A 13,304-nucleotide genomic window follows, 5' to 3' on the forward strand; every position below is an offset into this window, starting at 1 on the left:
GTTCCGTTATAATCAATAAAGCTTTCTAAACTACACAATGAATATTTTATTTACATCGCATCTACACTTAGTCAGGAGATGAACAACGCTGGATTGTTTGTCAGATCTTCAATTGCTTTGCTTTCGTTTGAGGGTAGGCTATATAGCACCGTCTACCCCAGTAGAACCGGGCCTAAGCTTGGCTATAACCAGTCCAGTTGCAGAGGGGCTGTCGCCCAGGCTTGTACTTGTTAACTGTACCATCATCATTCTTTTTATATTTGAATCCGTCCATATAGGCTCACCTTGCTCCATCTCGCCTCTAGCTCCCCAATCCTGACAAATAATTCGTCACACTGCGCATGCGTTAAATGCGTTAAAAAATTTGACGTAATTAACAACAACAAAATAATTAACGCCGTTAACGCGTTATTTTTGACAGCCCTAATTTGAACCCTTTCCAACAATGACTGTATGATTTTGAGATCCATCTTTTCACACTGAGGACAACTGAGGGACTGCAACTATTACAGAAGGTTCAAACACTCACTGATGATTTAAAAGAAAAAAAATGATGTGAAAAAGGGAGCGAAAACATTTTGAATTTGAAGATCAGGGAAATTTTACTTATTTTGTCTTCTGGGAAACATGTATCTTCTGTAGCTTCTAAGTAGGCAGTACTAAATGAAAAAAAAAAAAAAAAAGATTTCGGCAAACCAAGAAAATTCTACACATCTTCATTCTGTTTAAAAAAGTTTACACCTCTGGCTCTTAATGCATATTTTTTCCTTCTGGAGCATCAGTGAGTGTTTGAACCTTCTGTAATAGTTGCAGTCCCTCAGTTGTCTTCAGTGTGAAAAGATGGATCTCAGAATCATATAGTTATTGTTGAAAAGGGTTAAAATACACAAATGCTAAAAAAAAAAATCTGTGGGACCTAAAAAGTGTTCAGGACAAACAAAAGACAAAATAAAACAGCTGTGGATCATTCAGGTAACAACACAGTATTAAAAATCAAGTCTATGTAAACTTTTGAATGAGTCATTTTTATAAACTCAACTATTTTTTTCTCTTGTGGACTATATGTAAACATCTTATGTAAAATATCTTATTCAGGTCAGTACTAAATAACAAAAATAACACACATTTTGTTTGATCCCTCTTATTTTGGTCAAATAATTAACATTTTGCAGATTCTGGAAGGTGTATGTAAACTTTTGACCCCAACTGTATCGCACACTGTCAATGCAATGACAGTGTACATGGGTTTTTTCCGTTCTACTGTGAATAAAGCTGGCAAACAAACAAGATCTGAACTATTGGTCTTGTCACTATTTTGTTAAGCAAAATTGAACAGCAAAGAAAGAAGCAGTTCTTCTTGTCACTGTACTCTCATATTTGGTGTATCTGGTTTAAAAAATGCAGAGTACAAAAATCTGAACAGCTGTTTAAAAAAATGCCAGCGGCTGTGAAAATAGCATATTTTCTTAACGATAGATGCCATTTACATTTAGTGCAAATAACAATGGGTTCTACTTGCACTAAGTGCAAACAGCTATAAATTCTATTTACACTATATTGAAATAGCAGGATTTTCTGATATTTACCATACTTTTTGCAAATAGACGCAATTATCTACACCTCAGTATTGTAGTACATTAAAACAGAATGCAGTAATTATGTACTGAGTGTAAATTATTGTTTTAATTCAGTTTATTAAATGGTACTGCCTAATTGGGACAATAAGCCCTCCCTACACCTACCCTAACCCTAACTGATACTTTATTTTTAACATTTCAATAATGTCCTTCATTTTTATTGAAAATAAATGCCTTTCCTATACGATATGAGATTTGAAAAGGGAGAAAAAAAAAAGTTTGCCAGAAGGGCGATTTGAACCCGGATCGGTCGCGTTGAAAAGAGTGAAACACAATTTATCCTTTGTACCACTGGAACTGACAATTAATAGCCACCTTTTGTAGTGTTGACTATCCAAATCACACATTGGTGGGTTGAGTTAGTGTAAATAGCCTCTGCCAACAAGACGGGCTATAAGCTGTTAGTGTAAATAGACACTCTGTTAAAAATATATATAATAACGATTTTGATTTCACTTAATCTCTGTGACAATCGGCTGTCAGAAACAGAAAGTTGTGCAATTTAATTTCAGTTTTTCACATTTGCCTCAACAGAAAAATCACATGCTAATATCGGACCACATTTTTGTACTAAACATTTGTGTTAGTGTAAACAGCATTAAAAGTCTTTTTTTCTCTTGTACAATGTATCTGGTGTGAAAAGATAAAGGTACCTCTGTGCACTGAGAAGCTCAGACAGCTCTTTGGCTCCTGATACCGTCTGGCCCACTGTCAGTCCGAGGGGCTTTCCTGACAAACCCACTGCACAGAAAATACAATACAAATGGAAGTTGACAAAACACAGTCTGAGATGCTACTTTTATCTTCTGTACGTTTTTCTTTTTCAATACTTTTATTTAACAAGGATGTATTAAGTTGACCAAAAGTCCTAAAATCTCGAGCAGCAAATCAGCATATTAGAATGATTTCTGAAGAATCATGTGACAATGAAAAATGCTGATGATATTTCACAACACAACTGTTTTTTGATTGTCATTTATGATTGTTTTGTGCATTTTATTACCACGGTATGTTTTAAAAATGTAGAAATACAGAAAACTAGAAGTAATAAACAGTGGTGAGACATTATCTCAGAAAGGAGACAAAAAGTAGCATATGCTGTGTAGATCAGATATCTAAGCTTAGCTTACACAAGCAATAACGATTAAACCAATGCCTTAACAATAGGTCAGATTAATGACTTTGTTAATCTGATTTGATTAATGATGGCTTTATAAATTAAGGGGAGAAACTGCAGGCAAAAGTTTTTTCATGCACCTTTCAAATTTGAGCTTTTGGGCTTTTCATAAAGGGTTTTTTTTTTTTTTTTTTTTCAGACTAGTGGAAAGAAAACACCTAAAAGTCTTTTATAGCGGTTTATCTACTTGCGTCAATAGATTTCAATTACAATACATATTTTTAAAGGCCGTTTTTTCAAAATGAGTTTTTTCTCCTACACTGAGCCATAAATCTCCGCTTCAGTAGCACTTACACACACCAGACTTTACATTTTTATTCCTGCCTATATTCTGAAATTTTTACAGAGGGATTTGTTCATATACAATTAGCTTGATTTTATACAACATTTTACTCCTCTCAAATTAGTAAACAACACATGGTTTTCTGTCTGTTAAAAGTTTTTTTTTCTGAATTATGAATAATATATGTCAAAAAACAAGGATTTCGAAACTGACTTGATCCAGTGTTTAGATTTTTGTACTAGAAATGTATGCAAATTAGTGCATATTTCATTAAATAATGCCGTATCTGCATATTTAAACCTTTTAGAAAACTTGTAATAAAAAAAAATTGTTTGCAATTATCAATGTAAGCAATCATCTTTGTAAGTAAGGTGATAACTCTTTTTTTTTCTTTTACCCTATTCACCTGCAGTGTCTCACCTTAAAGGGATAGTTCACCAAACATGAAAATTGTCTTTACTCCCCTTCAAGTTGTTCCAAACCTGTATGGGCTTCTTTCTTCCGTTGAACACAAAATAAGATATTCATATTCAGAATGCTGGTAAACAGGTAGCTATTCACTTCCACAGCACTTTTTTCCAGTAAGTGACGACAAGTTTCATTTTTGGGTGAATTATCCCTTTAATTTGAACAGCCAACTTTAATCAAATCAGATTAACAAAGTCATTAATCTGGCTGAAAACTGCATAAATCCTCATTCTGCCCAAATGCATCAATACGTCTCATATAGTTTAACCAGCGGCTCAGTGGGCTGAATGAGGCCTTTGTTTTCATTACCTTCCTGAGAAGTGGATCCAGCCGTGTTTCCCGCTGCGTCTCCGTGGGAGACGATGGTGACTTTGATCTTGGCTCTTTTGGAGGCTTTGGTAGGAGTGGGACTGGGCGTCTGTCTTCTCTTGAGGTGGAGCCTCATGTCTTCTCGGTCCAAACCCTCCACCTGCTCGCTGGGCACCGGCACTGAAACACATGATGCTGAAGTGTTAAACACCAACAGTCTCCAACAATCTCAAGCTCACCAAGGGTTCATAGGGAACCAATACAGGTAATATGAAATACTGCAGAGGTTTGTGGGTACAGATTAAGATGTCATTTTGGCATCAATGTTTGGTGTGTGTAAAGGAAATGCAATCAAGATTGTTTAACACCAGGGGTGACTACTGAATTTGCAATTTTAATATGAAAATGATCAGGCCTTATTTGCAGAAGTAAATTCCAGAATTATAGTATACTGCATTATTCATTGCTGGTTGCACTGACAGAAACTGCTTTTATGACAAGCATCTTGCACTGCTTGCATCTCCTATAATGCATATCTGACAGACAAGGGGTTGGCAATATACCAGTAGACACGAAAAACCGGTAGGAATTTGTCAACCGGTAGAGTTTTCATCTAACGTCTCAATTGCAATTACAAGCTCACTTGACATTGATATGCTACATGGTCACAAAAATGTTTTATTTGCACACATCTTTCAGCATTGCAATTTAAAAACAAGTGATTTTCAGCTGTCGAAATGCAATCAGCGGTGAAAGAGAAATCATTTGACTATATGCACAGGCTTCAAGAGACTGTTTCTGACTGCTGTCAGAGAGGTGTGCGCAATACTTCCATCATAGAGCACGGAAGTATTGAACAGGGAGTATTTTTGTCACTTTATAAGCTTTAAATGGTGAAATACAACACACAAAATGCAAATGTAAACAGTAATTTTTATCTTAAGTGAAAGCAAACAGCTAAGAAATAAAAAGCATGTTATATCTGGGCTGCTCTTAAAGTGACAGTTGTCTAACATTCCTGCCGTTTGTTAATCAAACAACAAAACAGAGAAAATCCCTCCCTGTTCATGACTAAATCACTTTCGTACGGCAGCGTTTTAGTACTACATAAAAAATAAAAAAAAAATCTAAAATTACGAGATTAAAGTCATAATATTTTAAGAATAGAGTCAAAATGTTAGAGAATAAAGTCAAAATTACGAGAATTAAATCGTAGCAATTAAAGTTATAATATTTTGAGAGTATAGCCTGCACATGCAAATGGTCCATATTGGGAGCATCGGGAGAATTTGCCAGGCCACCAGAATCTATCTGAATATATGTGGGATTGTTAACAGAAATCATACCATGTGTTATACTTGCAGAGACAGTATGCCTGGAAATAATATTTCACGTCTTCGATTGCATTTGTAGTGCGCCAGCCACCCAATAATAGCAATAAGCTTTGTGCTTTTGGTACTTTTAATATAAATCAAAGTCTTAGCTTTTAAAATCTGTCATTTGTATAGCGAAATATGTTTACGTGTTAAAGCTGTTCATGTGAATCAATGGTTTTTTGATTACAATGAGATATTTGTTTCATTAAATTATACTGTTTTCTTTGTGAAAATTTCACCACCTACTCAGCAGAAACGCCAGCGGTGTACATTCTTTCATTCCTCACATGTATTTAATTAAAAAAAAAAAAAAAACATTGTAAAGGTTGAAGTGGACTCCAACTCATTAACATAAGTTATATTGTTGTCTTTTCTGAGGTATATAAGTGACTATTCACAAGCTGTTTTATTCACGGTATAATACAGTAAATGATTTGAAATAATATTTAACGTCTTTTATTAATTATTTGTAGCACACCAGCATCCAGTAATTGCAATAATTTTGTGCTTTGTTGCTTTTAATATAACAGCTCAGCTTTCAAATTCTGTCTAGTTTTATCATAAAAAAAAATACAAATTAGTGTTTTTGTCCTCTTTATTTTAACTTTATATCATATTATAATATCTAGCTACAAATTAATTCTCATAATTATGACCCTGGACCACAAAACCAGTCATAAGTAGCACAGGTATATTTGTAGCAATAGCCAAAAATACAAAGTATGGGTCGAAATTATCGATTTTTCTTTTATGTCAAAAATCATTACGATAATAAGTAAAGATCAAGTTCCATGAAGATATTTTGTACATTTCCTACCCTAAATATTTTAAAACTTATTTTTTGAATAGTAATATGCATTGCTAAGAACTTCATTTGGACAACTTTAAAGGTGATTATCTCAGTATTTTGATTTTTTTTGCACCCTCAGATTCCAGATTTTCAAATTGCTGTATCTCAAACAAATATTGTCCTATCCTAACAAACCATATATCAATAGAAAGCTTATTCATTTAGCTTTCAGATGATGTATAAATCTCAATTTCAATTTCAAACACTTATGACTGGTTTTGTGGTCCAGGGTCACAATTTTGACTTTATTCTCAGAACACTGACTTTATTCTCATAATCTTGAATTTATTGTCAAAATATTTTGACTTTGTTCTCGTAATCCTAGATTTTTTTTTTTTTTTTTTACTTTTGTAACAAGAAGAAATAAGTATTTAAATTAGTATTAGTTTTTTGTGATAGTCACACTGGTGAAAAAATACATTTCTGTGGTACCAAAATTTGATATCATAAATATTTCGAAGCAAAATTACTTTATTTTGATATATCATTACCTTGAAATAAAGTTACTCATATTGATATAAAATGTTGGTCATACTGCCCACCCCTATGGCAGACAAACAAATGCAGTAGTAAGTTCTTCAAATCTGATAAAAGGATTGGGAGGAATAGCAATGTTTTAATGCTTTTTTTTTTCCGTTTAATGTTTAGTATCTAACATTTTAGGTTTCGACCAAGAATTTTCATTTCGGTACATTATAGTTATTTTACCAGTAAAAAATACAATGTGAAAGATCTGTTGGTGTAAGTGGAGAGAAGAGGAATTGAACTTAATTTATTAAAAAAAATATATCCACCTTATTCTTCAACATGAAAGTCAGCCTATGAGTGAGACTTCTGGTTCATTAGCCGCTATAGGTAAATAATGACAAGAATAACAACGTGCAGTAGACGGTAAAACAGTTTGCACTACAAACCAGTGTTTTCATAATTAAGTTAATGCATTAAAATTATGGTAAGACATACCAATTTGCAATATCAAGCAGCAAAACAAGCTATTTTGTACAGCTAAAAATAGCTGGATGCGGATGAGACTGGAAGCCAGACACGTAAAATTTACAAATGGCAGTGCAAAAATAAGGTGGATAGGCCTAGGCGATTTATCAGTAAAATACTACTTTAAAAGGTGCCATAGAATGGAAATCTGTATTTACCTTGGCATAGTTGAATAATAACAGTTCTGTATATACAGGTCATTTTCAAAAAATTTGCATATTGTGATAAAGTTCATTATTTTCTGTAATGTACTGATAAACATTAGACTTTCTTATATTTTAGATTCATTACACACAACTGAAGTAGTTCAAGCCTTTTATTGTTTTAATATTGATGATTTTGGCATACAGCTCATGAAAACCCAAAATTCCTATCTCAAAAAATTAGCATATCATGAAAAGGTTCTCTAAACTAGCTATTAACCTAATCATATGAATCAACTAATTAACTCTAAACACCTGCAAAAGATTCCTGAGGCTTTAAAAAACTCCCAGCCTGGTTCATTACTCAAAACCGCAATCATGGGTAAGACTGCCGACCAGACTGCTGTCCAGAAGGCCATCATTGACACCCTCAATCAAGAGGGTAAGACACAGAAAGAAATTTCTGAACGAATAGGCTGTTCCCAGAGTGCTGTATCAAGGCACCTCAGTGGGAAGTCTGTGGGAAGGAAAAAGTGTGGCAGAAAACGCTGCACAACGAGAAGAGGTGACCGGACCCTGAGGAAGATTGTGGAGAAGGACCGATTCCAGACCTTGGGGGACCTGCGGAAGCAGTGGACTGAGTCTGGAGTAGAAACATCCAGAGCCACCGTGTACAGGCGCCAGGTCAAGCCACTTTTGAACCAGAAACAGCGGCAGAAGTGGTCCAAACAGTGGTCCAAAGTACTTTTTTCGGATGAAAGCAAATTTTGCATGTCATTCGGAAATCAAGGTGCCAGAGTCTGGAGGAAGACTGGGGAGAGGGAAATGCCAAAATGCCTGAAGTCCAGTGTCAAGTACCCACAGTCAGTGATGGTCTGGGGTGCCATGTCAGCTTCTGGTGTTGGTCCACTGTGTTTTATCAAGGGCAGGGTCAATGCAGCTAGCTATCAGGAGATTTTGGAGCACTTCATGCTTCCATCTGCTGAAAAGCTTTATGGAGATGAAGATTTCATTTTCAGCATGACCTGGCACCTGCTCACAGTGCCAAAACCACTGGTAAATGGTTTACTGACCATGGTATTACTGTGCTCAACTGGCCTGCCAACTCTCCTGACCTGAACCCCATAGAGAATCTGTGTGATATTGTGAAGAGAAAGTTGAGAGACGCAAGACCCAACACTCTGGATGAGCTTAAGGCCGCTATCAAAGCATCCTGGGCCTCCATAACACCTCAGCAGTGCCACAGGCTGATTGCCTCCATGCCACGCCACATTGAAGCAGTCATTTCTGCAAAAGGATTCCCGACCAAGTATTGAGTGCATAACTGAACATAATTATTTGAAGGTTGACTTTTTTTGTATTAAAAACACTTTTCTTTTATTGGTCGGATGAAGTATGCAAATTTTTTGAGATAGGAATTTTGGGTTTTCATGAGCTGTATGCCAAAATCATCAATATTAAAACAATAAAAGGCTAGAACTACCTTTAAATGTGTGCAATGAATCTAAAATATATGAAAGTCTAATGTTTATCAGTACATTACAGAAAATAATGAACTTTATCACAATATGCAAATTTTTTGAAAAGGACCTGTAGACATGACATACCATGAGTCTCAAACACCATCGTTTCCTCCTTCTTATATAAATCTAGTTTTTGCAAAACACCACTGAAAAATAGGTCAATGCCAACTAGGGGTGTAACGATACACCAAAGGCACGGTTCGGTTCGGTTCACGGTTTTGGAGCCACGGTTCGGTTCGGTTTCTGTTTGCTGTGGGGTTAGGGTTGATCATCTTAACAGCAATGCTAAGGAACAATAGATTCACTTAATAACAAGAACAACTAAACTTTTTCTTTATTAACTTTGCCAACCCATTTTAGTACAGTCAGGATACCTAGTGAAGTTAGTGAAAATTAGACATTCACTTGTCCGAGTTAAAAATTTACTTGTCCGGGGCAAAAAAAAAAAAATGCCTTTTTTGCTGTAAATTAATCCATTCTGAAGCAATAGTTTCATCACTACTCTATAAGGTCTTACTTTAATCTGAATATTTGTGATATTTGCCTTAAATTGATTTCTAGGACACTTTTTAACTTTATTTTCCTAACCTTACTAACTGTATGTGTCATCATTCACATCAAATTCTTAAATTTTATCAATACATCAAATTAGAATAATTAGACTCTGTATGGTTGCACAAATTAAATCAGTATCAACAAACTCCATCTTTCCATTGCACAGGAAAAACCGGGCCTGCAATGAAATTGTCATTTAACTGTATTTACTTAGACTGTTTAATGAAGATAAGAGGCTCCAAAAAATGCATTTACACAGTAAAATTGCAAATACATAAATAATGTAATAAGATTAATGTTATACAAAAATATTGGAAAAATGCAATACCTTTAAACAAAATCGAACCACCAATAGGTGGCAGTAGTCACTGTCTTAATGAGCGAGTCACGGATTCAACCATAGATGGATTCAACCAGTTCGTTCACTGACTCGATTCATTAAAAAAAATGCTAAATCATTCAGTACTGAAATACCGCTGTGTTGCTCGGAAATTCACGGAGGTTCTGCTGTTGCTTAGAACTATTTTCGTTTGCAAAAATGGTTAATGATGTGTCTAAAATGTAAGTCAGTTAATATTAACTACTAGTTTATTGAACTACTGTTGTATAAAATCAATGTCACTCACGTTTGCAATCGTAATGGTGCTTTCCTACCGCAGTATGTTTGTTCATGCTTGTTTCTTTGTGTATGCTGTTGAGCCTATTAGTGTTGATTTTCTGTGAGTCAGATAGCCTGCACGAGCTTGATACTGTCCGTTTTCAGTCATCTTAAGTAATAAAATCAGATTTATGCTCACTAAAGTTTCGTTGCTTCGCTAGTTATTGTTTGTACTTGATGTTTTAATCACGTTACTTGTCCGGTCGGGCAAGTAAAATCCCCTTTCACTTGCCCTTTCACAAAATCCACTGGTCCCGGACAAGCGTTAATGTCGTGCCCTGAGTATCCTGTACCCTGTGATCGCTCACTCAAGTCACATGACATGACATGCACTTGGAAAATACAAACTTTAGAATACAATATTTAGAACAAAATTTAGAACAAAAGCTCATCATTACTAATACAATTTAATCAAAATGTGATAAAATAAAGATGTGTTTAAATTGGTTAAATTAGTTAGGGACAAGTGACGTCAACCCCAACAATGGACAGTAAGGGGTGTGAGAGTACCGCGGTACGCCACGAGAGTTTCGCGATACGTATCGTGGTTGGTGTATCGCGATATTTCGGTTCGGTTTGTAATATCGTTACACCCCTAATGCCAACATAACACCGACTATTGCACAATAGTCAGGATCGTTAACAGTCAGGCCCCCAACATTTGCATCGCCCAATCATCAGACGATCTCTAGATAGGATATTGTGAAAAAACAAAGCAAGGACAATAGTGAAAGTGGCAGATCACAGGAATAAATGTTATTTTCCAGCTTGTGCAGGAGATGTTAAGTCAAGGGACGCGTAGGTGTCTGTACTCAGAAAGGCAAGGAACACAATGCGTTCTAATAAAATAAGACAAGCTACTGAAGAGACACGGTTAGCTTCTTGCTTGCGCTAGCCTGTTACATTGCAGCAAAGACTATTGCTGTACATACGTTTTCCCTTACCACATAAACAGAGTAAGGAGAGATGAGTGCGTGGATGACGGCGAATGATTTACAGATCCTGATCACTGCTGACAGCATCTAAACTTGTCAAATGTGCTAAGTACTGCCTGTAGTATAATGTTACACAGAGCACATGCAATCACCCATCTCAAAAGTGAAACTAAAAAGTTATCGTGGATTCAAAGCAGCAGTTTCAATGCCCCACATATTAATAGCGGCCTGAGCTCCGTAATTAAATAAATATTTTCTCCATGTGTTTTCTTACAGCTGTGTCTGAGCTGGGTGAGAGCGAGCTGCACTGTGAGACAGCCAATCAGAGCAGAGCTCATTTAATATTCACAGACCTTCCAAATAAGGCAATAACAGAGCATTTCATTCTAGGGACAAATCCTAGGGTTGTAAATGGACCTGTAAAACCGTTTCTGGAGAATTTTTGCCCTTTCCTATGCCATATACCTTCTATGTAGATATCAGAGAACAATTTAAAATATTCTCTCAATGCATTCTATGGCACCTTTAAACGTACTGAAGGGTCAAAAGTGAAAGAATATATCTGCTCTGTTAGGGAAAATAAAACTATGACTAGAGGGTTTTTATTATGCAGGAAAATCTATTTTCACTCTCTCATTTGTTTAATATGCACTCTGTCAAGAAGAATGTAGGTTTGCAAGCAGTCATTGCTTATTGTTAGTGCCTGTAACAAACACAAGCTGGTGAAACAGTAAAAGGGATGTATGTGACAGACATGACATAACCTTTAGTAAAGAAGGACAGATGAATAGGGCAGACTGATGGAAGACAGGAGGAAAAAGAGAGGGAGAGATACTCACCAAAGAGACATGAAGGGCTGCCAGGAGGAATGCTTTTCCTCACCAGCATATTATGTTTCATAAAAGCAGCGAACTGAGCTGTAGCGGACATAAGACAAAGATGGAGAGAGTGAAGAAGGAAAGCAGAGGGGATTGAAAAGACAGGAATCACACACATTACTGCTTGATGGGATCTGAGATTCTCCTCAATACAGGATGTGATTACACATCCCAGCTTTTCAATGGTTAACTGCATAGCCCTTGTTCATTTAACATGCACAGACAGCAGAACAGCTCAGGGTTAAAAGAGGCCCATCAGGCTTACGCCGATACACACAGGACACACTCTTACATTAAAAAAACAGAACAACAGCGCATAACAATCATGCATCCTGTGTGTATGCTTCTTAAGGGCTCTGGGGCTGAATCTGTGTGTTTACAAACCTTGTGCTTGTTTGTGTGTGAGCACAGTTCCTGAGCGCTGCATGTGGGTCTTCAGCAGCTGTGTGGCAGTAATGAGACTGGATTTCTGAGCTGGAGAAAGTCCGACCGTCTTGGGTTTGGGACTGGCTGTAGGACTGCTGCAGACACTGGACATATCCTGAATAAGAAATATTAATGCAGAGGTATGAATTATTTGACACGATCTACTGCCTTTTTACATGAACTTTACAGTATACAGCAGAATGTCACAGAATTTGGAAAATTTTGCATGAATAAATCAAAATTAACAGGGAGGCACCAAAATATCAGCTGCCAGAAATTATTAGCCTTTTCGAAAAAGAAAAATGGCTGAAAATACATGCTGCTATTGTTGCATAGAACCGAATACAAATAATATTCTGATATTTTATATTACTATATTTTCTGTACAATTTTGTTTTACTTTCAATAAAAATTATGTTCTTTTAATGGCTTGTTTGTTTTTTTTTTTGGTGTTTTTTTATACAGTTTGGTTAAATTTATTGAGGTAAATTACAAAATGATTTAATATAATTTAATAAAATAATAAGTAATTTTAAAAAAGAATTCTTGTTTTGGGTTTTTGGCCAAGTGCAGCCAACATTTTCAGTTTCGGGCCAGATTTTTCATTTCGGTGCATCCCTTAAAAATTATAGATTTTATTTATGTTTTAATTTTAACAATAAATCCCTGTTGCGCAGCACATAAAAATATATAAATAAAAGTAATACATAAAATAAAAGCAGTACATGATTAATTAACCTGTTAATGTTTCATGCCTTTATTAAAATACATTAGTTTTTCTTAATAAATAAGTATTAAATCATAAATCCTTAACATTTTTAATTTGTATGGTACTAAATCTCACAAAATTTGAATTAAATCATTAAAAAATAAAAAATTATGGAAAACCTGGGATTTATGAGAACAATAAAATAAACAATTTAATGTAAAATAATCATCATTTGCTAAAATGTTTTTTTTTTTTTATCTGATAATAAATTGTTAAATTGTACAAGTTTTAAAGGTGCCATAGAATGCATTGAAACAATATTTTAAATTGTTCTCTGATATCTACATAGAAGCTATATGGCATAGGTCCATTTACAACCCTATG

General features: G+C 35.3%; 1 protein-coding gene across 3 annotated transcripts in view; it reads right to left on the bottom strand.

The window, feature by feature from the left end:
• kansl3 (KAT8 regulatory NSL complex subunit 3) overlaps positions 1-13,304 on the bottom strand; it is a 48,656-nt gene that overhangs the window by 18,110 nt on the left and 17,242 nt on the right. For 2 of the 3 annotated variants that reach the window (XM_073818768.1, XM_073818767.1), the window contains exons 14-17: positions 12,170-12,326; positions 11,747-11,824; positions 3,875-4,054; positions 2,291-2,378 (exon numbers count right to left, since the gene is read on the bottom strand). In XM_073818768.1, the coding sequence (XP_073674869.1) occupies positions 2,291-2,378; positions 3,875-4,054; positions 11,747-11,824; positions 12,170-12,326 (503 nt within the window). The remainder of the gene's footprint in view (positions 1-2,290; positions 2,379-3,874; positions 4,055-11,746; positions 11,825-12,169; positions 12,327-13,304) is intronic. The other variant, XM_073818769.1, reaches the window with a different exon arrangement.

Source organism: Garra rufa, chromosome 15, assembly GCF_049309525.1.
Source record: "Garra rufa chromosome 15, GarRuf1.0, whole genome shotgun sequence".
NCBI lineage: Eukaryota > Metazoa > Chordata > Actinopteri > Cypriniformes > Cyprinidae > Garra > Garra rufa.